General features: G+C 37.2%; 3 protein-coding genes across 6 annotated transcripts; 2 read left to right on the top strand and 1 right to left on the bottom strand.

The window, feature by feature from the left end:
* The first annotated feature begins 2,145 nt into the window (after positions 1-2,145).
* Positions 2,146-7,529, top strand: LOC142611696 (L10-interacting MYB domain-containing protein). Of its 2 annotated transcripts, none has more exons than XM_075783800.1 (5): positions 2,146-2,269; positions 5,070-5,409; positions 5,489-5,582; positions 5,697-6,193; positions 6,512-7,529. In XM_075783800.1, the coding sequence occupies exons 2-5, from the start codon at positions 5,074-5,076 to the stop codon at positions 7,070-7,072; spliced, it is 1,488 nt and encodes a 495-aa protein (XP_075639915.1). In that variant the 5' UTR covers positions 2,146-2,269; positions 5,070-5,073; the 3' UTR covers positions 7,073-7,529. The 2 variants fall into 2 exon arrangements, with proteins under 2 accessions (XP_075639915.1, XP_075639916.1); XM_075783801.1 differs by lacking the exon at positions 2,146-2,269 and adding an exon at positions 2,282-3,605.
* Positions 7,530-8,252: 723 nt separating this feature from the next.
* Positions 8,253-11,445, bottom strand: LOC142612538 (protein DEHYDRATION-INDUCED 19 homolog 5-like). 2 transcript variants are annotated; one of them, XM_075784617.1, is made up of 5 exons: positions 11,084-11,385; positions 10,847-10,992; positions 9,809-9,865; positions 9,347-9,603; positions 8,253-8,649 (listed from the first exon to the last, which is right to left on the bottom strand). In XM_075784617.1, the coding sequence occupies exons 1-5, from the start codon at positions 11,157-11,159 to the stop codon at positions 8,496-8,498; spliced, it is 690 nt and encodes a 229-aa protein (XP_075640732.1). In that variant the 5' UTR covers positions 11,160-11,385; the 3' UTR covers positions 8,253-8,495. The 2 variants fall into 2 exon arrangements, with proteins under 2 accessions (XP_075640732.1, XP_075640733.1); XM_075784618.1 differs by lacking the exon at positions 9,809-9,865 and having other exon boundaries at positions 9,347-9,594; positions 11,084-11,445.
* Positions 11,446-11,745: 300 nt separating this feature from the next.
* On the top strand, positions 11,746-16,954 carry LOC142611862 (syntaxin-43-like). 2 transcript variants are annotated; one of them, XM_075784003.1, is made up of 8 exons: positions 11,746-12,100; positions 13,911-14,187; positions 14,899-14,988; positions 15,284-15,361; positions 15,973-16,041; positions 16,122-16,187; positions 16,268-16,348; positions 16,618-16,954. In XM_075784003.1, the coding sequence occupies exons 1-8, from the start codon at positions 11,919-11,921 to the stop codon at positions 16,723-16,725; spliced, it is 951 nt and encodes a 316-aa protein (XP_075640118.1). In that variant the 5' UTR covers positions 11,746-11,918; the 3' UTR covers positions 16,726-16,954. The 2 variants fall into 2 exon arrangements, with proteins under 2 accessions (XP_075640118.1, XP_075640119.1); XM_075784004.1 differs by having other exon boundaries at positions 11,769-12,100; positions 13,914-14,187.
* The last annotated feature ends 1,810 nt before the right edge of the window (positions 16,955-18,764 follow it).

Below are 18,764 nucleotides of genomic sequence, written 5' to 3'. Positions count from 1 at the left end.
CAGGGAGGCCCACCTTAAAGGTATTAAGCGCCACCTCATCAAAGTCGCCGTCTATTTCATTAAACATCTCCCAGTATCTGTCGGAGTATGCTTTCGGTGTCTCCCCTTCCTTCATAACCATGGATAGCAACGAGTCCAATGGCCGAGGGACTCTGCTACACGTGATGAACCGCGAAGCAAATGCTCTAGTTAGTTCCCCAAACGAGCCTACGTACCCCGATTTGAGACCGTTGAACCATCTCATAGCCACAGTCCCAAGCCGGAGGGGAAGACTTTACACATCAAAGTCTCGTTATGAGAGTGCACCGCCATCCTTTGGTTGAAGTGACTCACATGTTCCACCGGATCAGTCCGGCCATTGTAGATGGTAAAGGTGGGGCCGGGTGAACCTCCCCGGGAAGCCTTCCCCTCTCAATCCTCCGCGAAAACGGAGATTTAGAGAGTTGGTGCAACGCTCTACTCATGGTATCGTTGCCTAAGCCCCTAGAACGAAGCTTCTTACGTCTGCGAGTTGATTGGTCGTCCTCCTCGCCGGAGGATGTTGCGCTTGTGGGGGAATATGACCTTGAACCGTAGCCAACTCCCCTATCTTTCTCTGAGGAAGAACTAGATGAGGACGGAGAAACCTTACGTTTAGCGCGGCGTAACTTCCTCTTCAAACGATTAATTTCCTTCTGCATGGATTTAGAGCCCTCATCGTGGGTAGTGCTACCCCCTGAGTATGGCTATCCCCCGGGTATTCGTATGGACGCTTCCCTCACGATCCCTATGAGGTTCTAGAAGTTCGTAATGATCTTCCGGTTGTGATCCTTGTGACTCTGCATGGTGAGAGCCTAAGCCTGCCATAATATCTCTACTACTTCCAGACTAGATTTCCCACAGACGGCGCCAATTGTAAGTGCACAATTGCACCTGGACCCAAGAACGGTTATGGGCTCAGGCCCAATGAGCCTTAAACAATGAAAACTTGTAGAGAGTGGGCTTGAAACCCAGGTTAGAAGTGAGTGAAGATTAAATGACAAACTAAAGATTGCCAGTATTAGGAAACAGCAAAGAGTAACGTAAATAGGTCTCCTCGGACGTAAGCCGAGAGCTGTTCTTATATTATCTCTCTCTTTGTCTTTTTTCTTTTTAGGTTACAAAAAGTTCCGTCCTCATTTCTGTTCCAGGTCTTTCTTAAATACTCTTCTTCTTAATACTTTATACACGTGTTGCCCCCAACTCCTCCCTTAGTATAGATATTTCTTTTCTTAGTACCTTTGAACAGTAACTAGAAGTTTCCCTTCCACTGTTTAAGTGTCACCTCCCCATTAATGCGGCAATGGTGGTAGGTGCAGGGTCTTTAATGTTGAGGTAGCAGCCTTTGTCTTTGACATTTATTCAACACGGTGCTTCGGGGCATTCAAGGGTTCACCCCTTTTAACCATTGGTCTTGACCGTGTCATTCCCTAACCCGTACCATGAAGTCCCGGTTCTTCGGTGTCGTCCGAGGGTAAGTTCACCCTCGGCTGGGTCCTCGGACCCTCGGCGCATGGGCCGACCCATAGTATTAACAATTTCCAAACCCAGGGTCAGGTCGGCCTTCCTTAACACGGCCCAAAAGGCCCATGTTCCCATCAGGATCTTTTTACCCCCCACAAGTACATTTTTCGGAAAAAATTTGGTGACTAGCACGCGTTTGAACTTATTTAATTAGTTGGACTGTTTTTGGAACTCGAGTTCCATTTTTTTAAAAAAATTTACCTATAAGAAACTCGAGTTCCAAGTGGGAAAAAAAAAGTGGAACTCGAATATACCAAACTCGAGTTTCACGTGTTTTTTATTTTTAAATCCAGGTTAGATAAATTCAAGAATAAATCGAGTTTGTGAAACTCGATTTTGGATTGGAACTCAAGTTTCACAAACTCAACTTGAGTTCCAAAAACGATTCAACTTACTAAATGCTTTCAACCGCATGCTATTTATCTAATATTTTTATAAAAAAAAGATGCTATTAGCAAATTTTGCCTGAAAAACAAAGTAACAACCATGTGGCATGTTCTACCGGATCATCAACTTTTGATTGGTCCGTCACGCGTAAATAGTGACAGACAATTCTAGCCTTATAATAAATTCGGATAGCCCAATTAAGGTTAGGTTCGTTCTTGTTAAAATCAGGGTTAGCATAGTATTCCAGCAACGAAGCAACTTCAACCCTGTCCTGGACAACCTTATCCCTAGACTTTCAGAAAAACTTGTCTCTCCCTCATCTTCCTAAATCAACATCACGGTGCGTTTTTAACTAAATTCTTTTCCTGGGTTTCTCCATATCCATAATAATAATACCAATTGCATTTCGCTTTTATGTTTTTTTTTTTTGGGGAATTCTTTTACTTTGTACAATCTGTGATAATCATCTCTTTTATGCCTAAAATTTGTCTATCTGTTATTTTTCCTTCTGGGTATTTGTAATTTGGTTCTGGAATGTCCATGTATAGTCCAATGAAGAAGATGAAAACTCACTCTATTTTATCTGTAGTGCTAAATCAATGAAAATTCATGGGTGCCTCAGCCTGAATATGTTATATTGGATAGAATTTGGAATCTTGATACTACAAGGAGAGTTTGTAAGTTGTTTTATGAAGTGGGATTTTATCTGGGTGAACTGTGAAGTTTGGAATCACTGGCCTGGTTGTTGTCTTAATGTTTTTAACATTGTAATCAAGGTGATTAACAAGAGAGGGTTTATCAATTATTCCCAAAAGAAGAAGAAGAAGAATAAGAAGAAGAAGAGAGGGTTTATCTGATTAATGAGTCTCTATTCGTTTCCAAAATGTTAGGAGTGGCCAATGAGCTATAGCTCAACTGGAACTTCCTTCTCCCATAATAATGGGATGGTCCGGATGGAGGGTGAGGTTATGGCTTCAACACCCACTGTTTGTGTGTAACTTGCCAATAAAAAAAAAAAATTGGAGTGTTTTCAGTGCTTGAGATATGACTTGAGGCCTCTGGGTAAATGACATTGGCTTAAGCTAACTTGCATTCTCTTTTTTTTGAAAATGAAAAGAAGAAGAAGAATAAGATGCCTCTTATTCTCTAAGAGGTTTTGTGATCATAGAACATGCCTACCCTCAAAGGGGTTGTCCATAATGCTCCTTTTGAGGGCTTTATCATGGTTCCTTAGAACCTTAGCCTTTATAGGTGGAATGGTGATGGTTTTTCATCTTGTGTAAGGAAAAAATTAAGAAGGATAACCCTATTCCTGAGAAATATGTTCCAAAGCAATCTCTGCACTACTAATGCCTCACATGTATGTGTGTTTCTATGCATGCACTGAACGCATTGTGCATGTTTGACCAAGATATCTTCTCTCCAATTCATTCATTATGATGAAAATAACAATATTAAGATGACCATCTGCTTTGATAAACTTATGTTAATTGATGACATCCATGTGGTTGCCTATTGCCTTCTTTGATATCTGCTTTATGTGTTGTTATATCCTCTTCAACTTGGATGGTTTAGTTGTAATCTTCAACACATTATCCACTTTTGGTGCTTCATGAAAAGTTATGTTTGGAGTTAATTGTGACTTGCCTGCTGGAAGCTTGGTAGGATGTACAGATGTAAGACCAAAAGGTTACTGAATCCTTTATGTTTGAATATTTTATATTTTTATGTTTAATTTCACGTTTTAATTCAAAAAAAGAGAAAAAAAAATTGTAGTCTTCATTTGAACAATTTCATTGGAAGGTAGTCAACTGCAAACATGTATTTGTATATTTTCCTTCAATCCCCCCAAAACTTGTATTATTTATGTAATGACCTTGCCCCAACTGTGTAGATATTATCCGTTTTAAGGCCCATACCCCTTATGGTTTTGTTCTCCCTCAAAGCACACAGCAGTGGGGGAAAATGCCTCTACACAATAAAGGGAGGTCACTCCTTATAAGCACATCCTCGTGTGCTTTCCTAGGTGATGTGGGATTCCATGGATGTAAGACCCCCTTTTGGGTCACTACAATCCACCCCCTTACGGGCACATGTGTCCTTGCGTGTGGGGCCCACACTTCTGGCTAGGACATGGCTTTGATACCATTTGTAATGACCCCACCCCAATTGTGTAGATATTGTCTACTTTAAGGCCCATACCTCTCACGGTTTTGTTTTCCCCCAAAGCACACAACATTAGGGGAAAAGACCTCTATACGTTAAAGGGAGGTCACTCCTTATAAGCACATTCTCATGTGCTTCCCTAGGCGATATGAGATTCCATGAAATGCAAGACCCCTTTTGGGCCACTACAATTTATTTGACCCTAATGGTTGAAATAAATATATATATATATATATATATATATATATATATTTTTGATAAGTAATTTCATAATGGTTGAAGTGAATACTTTGAAGAGAAAATGGATTATGGGAGTGTGTGACTTGAACTGTTGATTAGTTTGTGTAGAAATATGTCTTATCTGCCACTTCTGTTTGAATTCACAACTAAATGTGTCTTTCTTCCAACTTCATGTAAGCCCCATACAGAGGATAGACTAGATCATGTCTCATATTGTGCATGAACAGGCTCTTTAAAATCTAGTAGAATAATTGATGCTTCACAGTCCAAATTATCTTTTATCTATTTCACTAAGAAGAAAATATGGTAAATTCCTTTCGGGGCCTTTATTTTCAAACCAATAGATTTTACTCAGGCATATCATTTTGCCCTATCATTATAGGTTTATAACAACTTACATGCATTGTGGTGGTTTTACTATTGAAAAGTAAAGCATCAATGCTAGGTGTGGTATGAAGCAAGAATGCTGTAACTTAAGTGGTATGAGGTTCTATTACTGATCATAACTTCCTTCTGGTTTCAGATGCTTCTTAACAGGATGAATTTTTAAGTATGACTACTCTGATCTTGATTCAGTTGCACACTCTTCCATTAGGATTAATAAAAAAAAAAGAAAAATTATTATGGAAGAGATACATAGGTTAATGAGTAAATGCGAGTAATGCATGCTTCTTGATACTGGCTGCTTTTATAGATGTTTGATATTTTTACTGATACCTTTTCTTGAATTGTAGAAATATGGGTATCCGAGCCCGAAATGGTATTGATCGCTTGAGGACAATTTGGACACCCGAAATGGATCGATATTTCATTGACCTCATGTTAGAGCAGGTTGGCAAAGGAAATAGATTTGACGATCATTTATTCAGCAAACGAGCATGGAAGCATATGACCTCACTGTTCAATGTGAAGTTCAAATTTCAGTATGAGAAAGATGTTCTGAAAAATCGGCACAAAACACTGAGGAATCTGTACAAGGCTGTAAAAAATCTCCTTGACCAGAAGGGTTTTAGCTGGGATGAAAAGCGTCAGATGGTGACAGCTGATAATTATGTCTGGGATGAATATATCAAGGTGCGGTATTTAATTGTTGGATTTGTATCTTAGTACGTGTTATTTATGTATTCTGAGTCATTACAGTCTACATTTACAGGTACACCCAGATGCACGTTCATACAGAATTAAAAGCATCCCATATTATAGTGATTTATGTATGATATATGGAAATGCAACCACTGAACAAAAAGGTGACTGTTCTATCCTTGATGCTGTATTTGAAATTAAATATCAGGATGTAGGACTGCTGACTTCTTTAATGGTCTATAATTTGCTGCTACCCTTGTTGATGATGGATTAATCAGGTGAGATTGTGCCAGAGTTAGCATTACCTACAGGTGAGAATGGAACAAACACACAGCCAACAGATGTTAGTGAAGGAGTTGTAGACGCTCTTCATGAAATCCTGATTGATGAAGATTATGAAATCTCTATATCTGAAAAAGTTGTTGATGCTCCCCAAGCTTTACCAGATGCAACTGGAACCACTATGGGTAGCCGGTCCAGGACTTATTGGCAGCCACCAATGGACCGTTATTTTATTGACCTTATGCTAGATCATGTGCAGAAAGGAAACCGTGTTGATGGTGTATTTAGCAAACAAGCATGGATGGAGATGATTGCATCATTCAATGCTAAATTTGGCTTTAACTATGGCATGGATATTCTAAAAAATCGATACAAAACTCTGAGAAGGCAATATAATGTCTTAAAAAATCTTCTTGACCTGGATGGTTTTGCATGGGATGATACACGCCAAATGGTGATTGCTGATGACTACATCTGGCAAGATTATATCAAGGTATGCATTGCTCTAATATGGCATGTTCTGGAATCACATGGAACCAAATTCTCTTAGTATATTATGGAATTATGATTATTCTGTCATGCTTATTCATCTACAGACCATTTAATGGATAATCAATTATTTTTTCTCGCATTTTTTGTTCCCTTGTTGTTCAGTCCTTCTTGAGTAATGGATCTGTTCAACCATTCCAAGGATGAGTTGGGGCCTTCATATGCAAAGGGAAACAACATGAAAGAATTTCATAATTATTGACAATGAAAAGCCCCTTCATATAATTTTAGTGATGTCTTACTTTGATATGATATCATGTAGGCACACACTGATGCAAGACAATTCATGACTCGACCTGTGCCATACTATAAAGATTTGTGTGTGATATGTGATCCAACTGCTGATGAAAGAGACTGCATTCTGGGTTTAGAGCAGAAAAATGAAGTTGAGCAAATAAAGATGCAAAGAGCATCAAATTCTTCTGAGTCTCCTGCTACATCTGTTTCCAGTGAAGACCAAGATGGCGATGTGCAGGAGTCTATGCATACAGATCAGAAGAACAAGCGTCAATTGGAAAACCAGTTAAGTTATGTTCATCTTAAAAAACCACGCATTAAAGATGAGAGCATGGCTGATGCTCTTCGTGAGATGGCAAGTGCAGTTAATTCTCTTTCTGATAAGAAGAAAGATGATGAGAACTACAATTCCATTCCAATAGAGAATGTGATTGAAGCAGTTCAAGCGTTACCTGACATGGATGAAGACCTTGTATTGGATACCTGTGATTTCCTAGAGGATGAAAAGAAAGCAAAAACTTTTCTAGCATTGGATGTTAAATTACGAAAAAAATGGTTATTGAGGAAACTTCGTCCACAGCAATAGGATCTTTGTAGTTCTATAATCCAATTTATTTACTTTTGCCAGATTTTGCTTTCTTGGAAATTTTCTAACAGACTAGGGAGTTTGTATTCTTTGTAATGGTGAATAGAATACAAATAGAAACCTGCAGCCAAAAGAAAAGAAGACAAGCAGAACCAACTTTTTGGATATTGTGAAGAAAAACAATACATCTACTGTCTTCTTGGTGGAGACGAGGTTCACCAATGTTCATACACATGAAGCAGATCTTGTCATGAGTGACTAATTTTAAGAATATGGAGTAGTTTGTAACACCAAATCAAATAGAAGAGTCATGTAATTCAGTGACATTATCTAGTTTTCCTGTAGAGAAGAACTTGAGTTCAAATCCCCCTCCCCCAATTTTTAATTTTTTTTTATGAGACCTCCTCCCCCATTTTGTTGTAAACAAAAAGGGCATAATTTACCCATTTAAAGCTTATTGTTGTTTGGTAGTTCAGGCATGTGAGATTTGAAGATCTGCAGGCCAAATTTGTCTCGTTATTTTCTAGTAGATCGATGATTCTTTGTAAGAGATAATTTGATTTCTAGATCGCGGTATGCATAGTATAAAAGGTCACTACAGTTGCATCTTAACAGTCTTGAGTCTCTTGCATTAGTATTTGTTTGATTCATCAAAAAGGTTCCATGGAACTAAACCAAGGGGAGAGCTAACTTTTACGCCTGAATTCTTTGGCTTCAGGCACATGTTCCCAATTAAAATACAGACTAAGCTGAATTGGAATGATAAAAATCAGGATGACTGTGTACGAAGGATTTAAATATAAATAGAAGTGATATCATGACAAGATTGTATATCATACTGCCCGTTGGCATCCTTCTTATATTAGATGGCTTCTGAAGACAAATGCATGGAGCTATTTGCTTTTAACCATGCAGATTTATCAAGGTCGTTAAAAGAGGTACCCAAAGAAGCACAATATTATTAACAACCAGGAAATTTGGGTCAAATAGTGATGGGCAGTCTTAAAGAAAACGTGTCAATTTTGAATGACCATTGGTTATATATTTGATGCGCATTAAAAGAAGGGGGAAAAGATAAAAGAAATAGAGGAAAGACAAGAAACAAAAATTATAATCCACCTGGTTAATGCAGAATAAGTGGTCAATCAAAGGGTGTATGTGTGTACACGCGCGTCAATCCTTGTTAACAGCAATTTATAAAGAGTTAATTCTGTATTAGAGCCATAAGAAAAGTGAAACATTAATACTCCCACTATGAAAATACAATTCTGAGACGGGACTTAAAAGAGTCTGGCTCTATTTGGACCTATGTGATAACAGTAACTAGCAACATGCATTACATTCAATTTCCTATATCTAACTTGGGATCTTTCTATCAAATGCATCAGCATATCTAACACAACGTTGATCATGGACGTCTGCATTAAAATTTGAGAAACTGATGACCAACAAGATATGTATCACGTTCATAAGCCGTGTCATCAAGGATGGTGGACAAGAATAGTCCCTGTACAAACTCGCATCTCCCAGCCTTCTCTATTTGGTCTTTGTCTGATAAAGGATTTAGCTGAGAAGTTCTGCAACCATAAAAGCACTATTAGTTTTGAGAGAGTAATGGAATATCTATTAGTATTAGAAAATGTTAAACACCTTAGCAAAACTATCATCCCCATAAGTGTAACAGCATTAATGTGAAATACTGATGGAATACAAACTATGTGACTAACATTTCAATCAGAGACGTTAGAATCTGTTTATTCCAATAGTGAAGGAGTTCATCTCTATACCTATAATTTTCTTTTGCAAGAAAATGTGTTCAGTAGCTGACATGTTTGAAAATCAAGTTAATAGCTAGATCATTTATGGGTGCACAAACAATTTTACAAGAAAACACCCAAATTAGGACTTCAATGAACACTTATGTATCAACTCATATCAAGCCATGTTTAATTTGGTTCAAACCATGACTTTCTGTCTTGGGCTTCTGTTAATAATATTCTAAAGCATTAGGAAATCATCATCCAGAAAAGCAGTACAGGGTGCTAAAATCAGCCTTTGGCCTTTCTACTATGGCTTGAAAAGAAAATATGACATTGACGATCAATTTATTCAAAACCTTTTCATAAACATCACAAATTAGAAAACATGCATCAAAAGAATAACCCTAATCAAGCAACTTGTGTGCTGAACAGATTCTAGTTTCTTATTTGATTAAAGACACCATCCAAAAAAACATGCAAGTAACTGATTATGAATAGTGGGAGTCAATTATACCTATCTAATATTGTCTCCTCAGAGTTTTCATCTTCTAAGCTCACTTCAGATGAAGAATCAGGTTGCATACTTTCAGACTTGTCATCAGCAGGAGCATTGTAAAGAAATGATAGCAGTGGATCAGGCGCCATCTTAGAGGTAGAAACCACAGGAGATGACCCAGTAGGAAGAGTTCGGAAACGTCCATCTTGAAACTCCTTTCTCGAAAAAGGATTTGAATAAGACTCACTTTTATGGAGTTTCAATTTCTGCCAATTGTAATCTCAAGTTAAGGAAGCCAGAGCATAATATCAATTTATCATCATACCATGGAATACGAGAGAAGCATTACACAAATTATAATACATGGAAAAATGGGGAGAAAACATGATGTCTAATAAATAAGGAAAAACCTGGCTAATAAATATTGAAAGGTTATCTCAATATAAGAATTTCTAAGTCAAATAAGAAAATAAAGGATATCTTAGAAATGTTTCTATGTTGCATTGTTGTGTGTCCAACCATATTCATCCCGACTACCTACAAATGAAGTATGCTGATCAGAACTGGTTTAATATAGACAAAGGTCTAAGGGCTCAGTTTTAGGGGATGACATATTTCAATTAGAGAAACTAGAGTGGGGAAACTGCATGCTAGAACTACAGAGGGTCCAAATTAGACATAAAATACTACATATCAGGTACGATTTAGTAACTTCAGGTTCATGGAGAGTGGCAATGAACAGTAATGAGATATCTAAATGTGCTATAGTCTATAAAATCATTCATCCATACTGAGCAAGTGATTGAGGTCAACATGACTCACAATGTCAGGCAGAACTTCTAGATTATGATGTGATGATAAAAACTTCTAACCTATGGTGAGATAGCTATAGGCTGTCCACACTTTATGGAAGTAAAGTTGGGCGGTGTAGCACACACCAAACTCAAACGAGGATTTTGAGGAAAAATGTCTTTATGTGAGCCTTAGGTTACAGTACACTAAAGGTCAACATGAAGAAACCTTCAACAACAACAACTAAGTCTTAGTCCAAAAAATTTGGGGGTTGGCTATGTCTAAGGTTCCCCATGCCCCCCCAAACATTGAAAAACTTGTCTATGCTGGTTTAACTCTACAGTGTCCCCAAGCATAGGGCACAGGCCAAAACACTCATAAGCAAATAAAAAATGACAAGTCACTTTGGCACAATATTGAAAACCTAAAACCACAAAAAATAGATTCATGCAGCCAGAGTGCCAGACTCCATAGAGTTGAGATGTAACGATTTGCTAAATTAGTTGAATACTAGCAGCTACAGATAGCTTCTCACTTAATCTATAGTTCAATCACATCAGCAAACACACAAAATACGAACAAGAGTAACATCAACAATATAATTCATCAACTCTTTAAAACAGCAAAAGCATAGCATTAGAAGAAGAAAAAAGAAAGAACCAAAGCAGATGAAAGATTCTAGAAATAATTACAATAACACAATCAGATAAGATGGGAAATACATACCCCAGACTTTGCTTCAATAGGATGCTCCTCATCAATATGGCAGCACAACCCAACCAAATCAAAATCCTCTGTACAAAATGGGCATGGATATTCTGTTTTTGACTCGTCGTCACCATCAACCTCCTCCTCCAAATCTATACAAAGATCTGCTTCAACACCCAACACATCAAATCCCACTCCAAAAAAACCCAAAAAACAAAAATATGTAAAGATTGGATTTTGAAAACAAAAACTAACCAGACAGAGTCTTTAAAGTTGATTGGTAGCTCCTTGAAGCAGTAGAAAAACCAATGCTCCAAGTATCATCCTCCATTAGAATTTCACCCAAGATTAAAAAAATATATATAATTTTTTTTTTTTATCCGAATATAGCTTGACCCAGATGCAAAATATTTCGGGGTTTTGTAGATTACATATATATATAGCAAACACAAAGCTCTTTTCTTTTAGCCCTATTACGTAGGGGTTTCCTTAACAAGCATGTGTGAAAGACCAACAAGTGTGAAAACCCAAGAACAACATGAAACCAACAAGTAGCTTCAGATTATGGATGTGGCTAGAATCTTAGCAAACACGAATCTGACTTACCAATTGACCTTGGACTCTTTCTTATTTTCCATTCACTACCCCTTAACCACCTTAGTCAGATTATTCTTCGATTAGGAACCTTGTATACTTTTATACCCTCATTTTTTTCATCATATTACAATAATACCACCGTTTAGCCCAGGAATACATGCGAGTGTGTACTAAAGGTCTATATCGTCTTTTCGTCTATTTTTGTCGGTTTCTGTTTTTTCTCCCGCGAAATTTGTGGGCCAATAGCCCAAAAATTCATGTTAGGCCATGGGCCACCGGGTTACAAGCCCATATATTGTCAACGCGCAAAGGAAAGTAGCGGTTGGTTTGTTTGGTTTTTATTTTTTATTTCAGAGGGTCAAAAATTTTTAATTCCCAGGAAATTTCGGTTCCTTAAGAATTCAATTCCTTAACCTCAAAATTTTGAAATCCAGGAAAACCGGCTTCGAATTCTGATTTGATATTTGATTTTCGTGTTTGTATTGTAATTTCTATGGCGACGAGTAACCGGACCGTAGTGTTTAGAAAGCACAGAGACGCGGTGAAGAGCGTGCGAGCTCCGTTGTTTTCGTCGGCGTCCGGTTCCGGCGGTCCGGTGATCGAAATGGCTTCGCTTCTTGGTTCTAATCGGTCTTCTTATGCTCCTCTCAGCACTGAAGATCCAGGTCCTTCAAGGTACGCCTTTTTTTGTTGTTAATTTTTTTATTATTTAATTTTCTTTATTTCTTGTTTGGTTGGTGAGAAAGTGGTAGAAAAGAGTAGAAATAGAAGGAAAATTTGGAGTATTTAGGGTTTTGATTGTACAAAAGATGATCGGCTCCACTCAATTTAGCAGAATAGTTAAATGTTAGTGTCAGTTTGAGTGAGGTTTATCACAAATTTTTTTTTTCTCTGTGTTTTTCTCGTCAACCAAACAAATCCTGTGTAATATTAATTTCTTGTTTTACTTGATTTTGGAAGAAATTTTTTGAAATTGCAAACGAATGCATGGTGTGGCGTTCTCTGTTGATCAATGATAATGAATTTTCACTGGCTCCTTGTGTTTCAGTTTATGGCTTTGGGATTTGATAGCAATTTTAAAGCTTGCCATGTTTATGTTTATTCTCATAAATGATCAATTCAGCCTAATTGTACATACTGTTTCAGTAGTGGCAAGTTTTCTAACTTTTTATCCCAAAAAAAAAAAAAAAAATTTGTGGCAAGTTTAACTATACTAGTGGCGAGTTTGACATTTGGGAATTATTCATGATAATTCAACAGACACACGTCACACACATTGACTTCATTCTTTGTGATTGGTCCTTTATATGGCTTGATATAGTTTGAGGCTAAGGCAATACATTTAAGTGAGTCCTTTTATATTTAATTATTAATTAAATAAACACGTAATTTGATTAATTAATTCTAATCAAAATGTGGTTAATTTCATATAGAGAATCAAATATCATATTTAACAAAAAGAAGCGAGAATTTGTTATTTTGTTAAAAAGATGGTTTACTCTATCTTGGATAAAGCGGTGTATGGTAAAGTAAAGTTGTAATCTAATTGCAATTTTGATTTTGGTGTTTAAAATAGAGATAGAGATTGTTTGGTGTGTGGCTATGTGGGTGATTATATGGCTGATGTTGAAAATCTACTGTGTAGGATATTGGTTTACAAAAATTTAGTATCAAGCCATTAGGGAAAATTAATTTTCATGCACATATACAACTTATTTTTTCCTAAACACTTTTGGTCTAATAGTTTGTAGGTGAGAATTGAGAAATATAGTGCACAACCCTTTTTTATTTCTTAAATTTTCATAAAATCTTGAGCCATTTTTATAATAGGAGTGGGGGCTTTTTATAAAGGGGTTAGGACATTTTTGTAATGAGGCCTTAGGCCTAGGCCTTGAGCTGGCACTGATATCAAGTGGCATATTGGTTATAGAGGACGGGATCTTTGTTACTTCGTCAGGATATGGAGGCAATGGAAAACTTTGGATTAGGGGGAAAAATCATGCCCTTATTAGGCAAATTATGAAATTATTCTTTTTTTTTTGTACTGTCTCTTTATGTAATTGATTGATGTTTAATATCTATCACAGTGTAGTCATAAGAAGACAAAATGAATTTTTTTGGTTGAGTGTTGGCACCTTAATACCTTATGATCTTCAAGTTGGAAAGACAGAGTCAAGGGAGAGTGGTGTCGGGCTTGATGTCTGGCCTCTTTATTTTTTCTTTCTTTAGTATTTAATGCTGGTCTTTTATTTTTGGGCTGTGATTTATTATACATTTGTATATAGGCACATTTCATTGTTAGATTTTAGGCTGCCCCATGCACCATTTCATTACTTGAGGTGTTTTCAACTTCTTTCTGTATGTTAGAGGAATCATGTTTTTACATTTTGCCTTTTAGAAGCCATTTTCAGGTTTTCAGTAATCAAAATTGTGTTTTGAAAATGCGTTAATCTTCCTAATTGTATGACTTGTACTATTGTTGCAGTAGGGATGCATTTACTGTGGGTCTACCACCATCTTGGGTTGATGATTCTGAACAAGTGGCTGCAAATATACAACGTGCTCGGGCCAAAATGGCTGAGTTAGTCAAGGCTCATGCCAAGGCTTTAATGCCCTCATTTGAAGATGGCAAAGAAGATCAACATCTAATTGAGGCTCTTACTCAAGAGATTACAGATATATTGAGGAGGTCTGAGAAGAGATTACAGAAACTTTCTGCAAGTGGATCTGCTGAGGACTCAAATGTTAGAAAAAATGTACAGGTATGATTTTGAGGGTCAGTGTACTCTTTGAGAATTATTTTACATGGTTTTTCATGTAACTTTGAAATCATGTAGTTTAAGATTTACTCCCTCTAGGGTTTCATTGATTCTTTGTAACTTATTGCATTTAATATTGTAAAAGTTTCTGGATATTAAATGCTGTGTATATTAGTGGATCAGATTTATTTAGTCTTTCCCACATATGACATCAAAAAGATAAAAAATTTATAAGAGGGAATTATGTTTTGCTGCTGTAGTGCAATGCCTATGGCTGTTGTAGTACTACTCTGTGTAATTTGTTTTACTTTCAATCATCTGCTCCAACGTATACACATTTTTAACTGAGATGCTACCGTGCATGTGCTTCTCACTCCAAAAGACCCACCTTACCCCATTCTTCCCCCTTGGTTTTGTGGGTTTCTTCAATTTCTTTTTGGCTTGGGTTGGGTTGGGTGGGGGTGTGGAGAATCCTAACTGATTTCTGCAACATGTATGTAGTTTGAACCATCTTTGTTTTGTAGCTCCTTTGGGCTTATGTGTTAGGTATACTTCCATTTAGTCAAGTTGCATCTCCTTTGGCTTGCTTAATAGAAACCTTACTTGCAAAATGGTATAGCAGCATTCATGCATTTTATCACATGCCGTTATCTGGAGATACATTTGATGGTTTTCTCCAATGGATTGACTCACTTTTTAATATTCTTCTGACAGCGTTCTCTTGCAACAGACCTGCAGAATCTTTCTGTGGACCTACGGAGAAAACAGTCAACATATTTGAAACGTTTGCAGCAGCAAAAGGAGGTCTGTGTACATGTTGGTTAATAATAACTTGCAGGGGTAATCTGTAGTCAATCTGTCTATGGAATTGTACTTAGAACTGTTCTGCATACTTAGCTATCCTTACCTGCTTGCTTTGAATTCATACAAATTCTCTTTTTCTTCCTTTCTTGTGGTTGTAGACTTATGTAGACTTTATTTTTAACTCATTGCAATTTGATATTTGACGCACTTAATAACTCAGGAATCAGTTGTTGATTTTATACTACCATTTTTATATGAATTTTTTGTATTTAGCCATTCATATTTTGTGTTGTAGGGACCTGATGGGGTTGATTTGGAGATGAACTTGAATGGAAATAAATCCAGATTAGAAGATGACGAATTTAGTGATGTGGTATGGCGTATTGTTGTTTCCTCTTTATCGTTTCTTTCAGTAGGATGTAGTTGTAATCAGATATGGGAAATATCCACCTCTGAAATTACTCATCTTGAGATCCTTCCATTCATGATTGTGTTTGAACATGCCAATGAACTCAAGCTCAAATGGTACCTCCTCCCTTGTTAGAAATGGTGGAGGGTGTGCAAAAAAGATTGGGTTTGGATGTGTGGTAGATAAATTATTTCCAAAAATTTCCCCCCTTGATTGTGAAATCTGTATTTAGAATGAAGCAATTTTATTATATAAATCTTATCACCTTTATATTTATCAACAAAAAAAAATCTTTATCACATTTATTGTTGATATTTGATCTAAGTTGGGAGTAGTTGGAACCAGGTTTTCTAGTATGCTGGGCCTGAATCCTAGTGAGTAGTGACTATATCTTTACAATTTTTTTTTTGGTTGGTAACTAACTCCTTTTTATTTAATGAAAGCATTTTCCCTTATCATATTTATTTTTTGTCTTTTGATTGCTTGGGGGTTGTTTGAAAGGGAGGGAGGAGAGGTTGGTCATTAGATAAATGAAATTGTATCTATTTTGTTAGTTTGATGTTTGGTGAATCCAGGGTTTTAATGAGCAGCAAACGGTTAAGATAAAAAAGGGTCAGCAGGAAAGAGAAAGGGAGATCAACCAGGTAAGTGAAGGTGCTTGACCTGTTGTCTGAAGATCAACCTCTTTGCTTCTTTAAACTTAAATAAAAAAGCTTGTTTGTAGGTTGTCCAATCAGTGAACGAGCTGGCCCAAATAATGAAGGACCTGTCAGTTCTTGTTATAGATCAGGTCAAAATCACATCTTTATGTTATGTTATGGACACACTCAGCAAAACAGGGTGACTAATGAAGTTAATATCTTCTAGCAGGGCACAATTGTTGATCGCATAGACTACAACATTCAGACTGTTGCTGTATCAGTTGATGAGGGTCTTAAACAGCTCCAGAAGGTTCTCTCTCTCTGTCTCTCTCTCTCTCTCTCTCTCTCACACACACACACACACACACACACACACACACACATGCACATAAACCAGCCTTCACTTTATAATATGGTTCTGCTGAAGTTAATGTATGTGGCGTGTACATTAGTTACTGTTATATACGATTTTATGTACCATTTTAATGATTGGCCTTCTTGTTGCATGAGTAACTAGCTGTTGACATTAGTAGTATGTCTATTTGGCATGCTGTCATACTGAGTGTCATGGAATTGCAGGCAGAGCGAACACAGAAGAAAGGTGGAATGGTGAGGTGTGCGACGGTGCTTGTTATTATGTGCTTCATCATGCTAGTCCTTCTAGTACTCAAGGAGATACTCTTGTGATCATGATAGCGTGGTCTGTTAGTTATGTTGATAGCAGGAGGGAGAAAGAAGATAAGCTGAACTGATTGCGAAATATTTTTGAGACAGATTGGAGATTTTTGTAACTAGTACACTGATAAGGATTTTGCGGAAAGCCATGTCACTCACATTATGAGGACATTGTATCAATTCCTTCATGCAAAAAGTTAAAAGTTCAAATTAATGCAAAGTCGAAGGCATATTGCGAGTGCGTTTGTTATTGTAGATGAAACTTGGAACTCTTACCTCGATTTCATAACTTCATTCAAAGAATTGGTGAATCATGTTGTAAACTTGTATGTGTTGTCAACATGATTCACCAATTCTTAGGAAGAGGGGTTTATTATATAAAAAATACTATATATATATTTTTTATGGAATTGAAAAGACTAAAATTGTTCGTTAGTGAGTCTAATTTGTTGGACTAATAACTGAACTCTCATAGTCATATAAATTTGTTTGTACAATTTTCCTCTAAGCCAAAATCTCATCTTAAACCTACGACCGAACCTGCATACGTCACCTCAAGACAACGAATTCCTCTGAAATCCACAATCAAATACTTATACTCCCCTACCCTCAATCAAATTCGCAGCACTCCCATTTAACAGCTCTAAACCCAATTTCTTATTACCATTAATTGAACCCTGAACTGAACTAACCCACATTTAGATCCTTAAAAAGTTCCCCAATATTATTCCAGGCTCTCACTGTAACCACCCTTTCTCCATCCCTTTGTTCCAATGACAGTGGAGATTTGGAAAGAACGGCTTCTGGAAACTGGCAAGGGTAAAGGGCTCTTTCTCCGCCTAGTTAAATTTTTTGGTCCATCGAGTACAGTCCATGCTTAAGTGTGTATTTTAAGAGACGTTGCTGGGTGCACATGTAATACGAGGGGTCCTGTATCGTAAAGTTGAATCAGAAGGCCCAGTGTTGATACCCATTTTCGCGACACATTTTTTACAAGCCCGATTCAACCAAGTCCGACTTCCTTGTGGGCTCAATTCATGTATTATATTATATTTTATTCTTTTAAGCATGATCCAAGCCCATGTGACTTATGGGGGAAATTGAAGAAGTGTGATTTGGAGGATATGAGTCGGTTCCTTTCGAATTTTTTGCATGAGCCTAGCCCATGCGTACTACCAAGTGGGCAAATGACATTGGTAACACCTCAAGCTCATGAAAGAGGTCTTGTATCCAAAATTTCCACCACAAAATAGCTTTTATGCTCTGGGTGACTGTGGCCCAAAGTTTCTGCCCTAATCTAATTTTGCTACCATATTTTCTTTTCCACCCAAAAAACATAGCTGACCCTAAACTAATTAGCTAGCCTATTGTAGCCAAATGTAGCTATCAAAAGCCTACAATGACAAGGAAGGAATAGCTAATGGAGTCAGCCACTTTATTTCCAAAATCATGCTAAAAGCATACCAAACTCTTCCTTAAACAAAAGCAACCCAAGCCAAAACACCAAATTAGTATCATAGGGAATAGAAGCCTCTTCCACTACTCAAAAACCAGTCATTAGAAACACCCTAAATTCTATATAAAACTCTCTCTTCAGTTCAAAACAAGACCAACCACGTTCTACCCACATACTTGAAACTTCATAGCCAAAACCCATTCAGCCAGTCAACATTCTCACAATTCTGAACCTTAGGAGTGAAAATATGGGTATAGGGGAACCTTTCCTCTCTTCCTCACAACCTCTCTCAATTTCCTATTCTCGGTGACTGTGGGTCGAAATTTCAGACCTGTTGAACCACGTTTTCCCCCATAGAGTTGAAACTTGAGAGCCAAAACCCACTGAGCCAGGAAACATTCTCATGATTTTGAACCTTAGGGGTGGAAATATGGGTACAGGGGAACCTTCCCTCTCTTCCTCACAATTTCTCTCAATTTCCTCTTCTTGGTGACTGTGGGTTAAAGTTTCAGACCTGTTATATTTTTATGGTTTTTCTGCACTTTTGTTATTAGCATTTTGATTTTCTCTTGTCAAAGCACCATTAGCCTTTGTT

This window comes from Castanea sativa, chromosome 10, assembly GCF_040712315.1.
Source record: "Castanea sativa cultivar Marrone di Chiusa Pesio chromosome 10, ASM4071231v1".
Lineage (NCBI taxonomy): Eukaryota > Viridiplantae > Streptophyta > Magnoliopsida > Fagales > Fagaceae > Castanea > Castanea sativa.
Note: the sequence above shows the minus strand (reverse complement) of the source record. Positions and strands in the feature narration are given on the sequence as shown.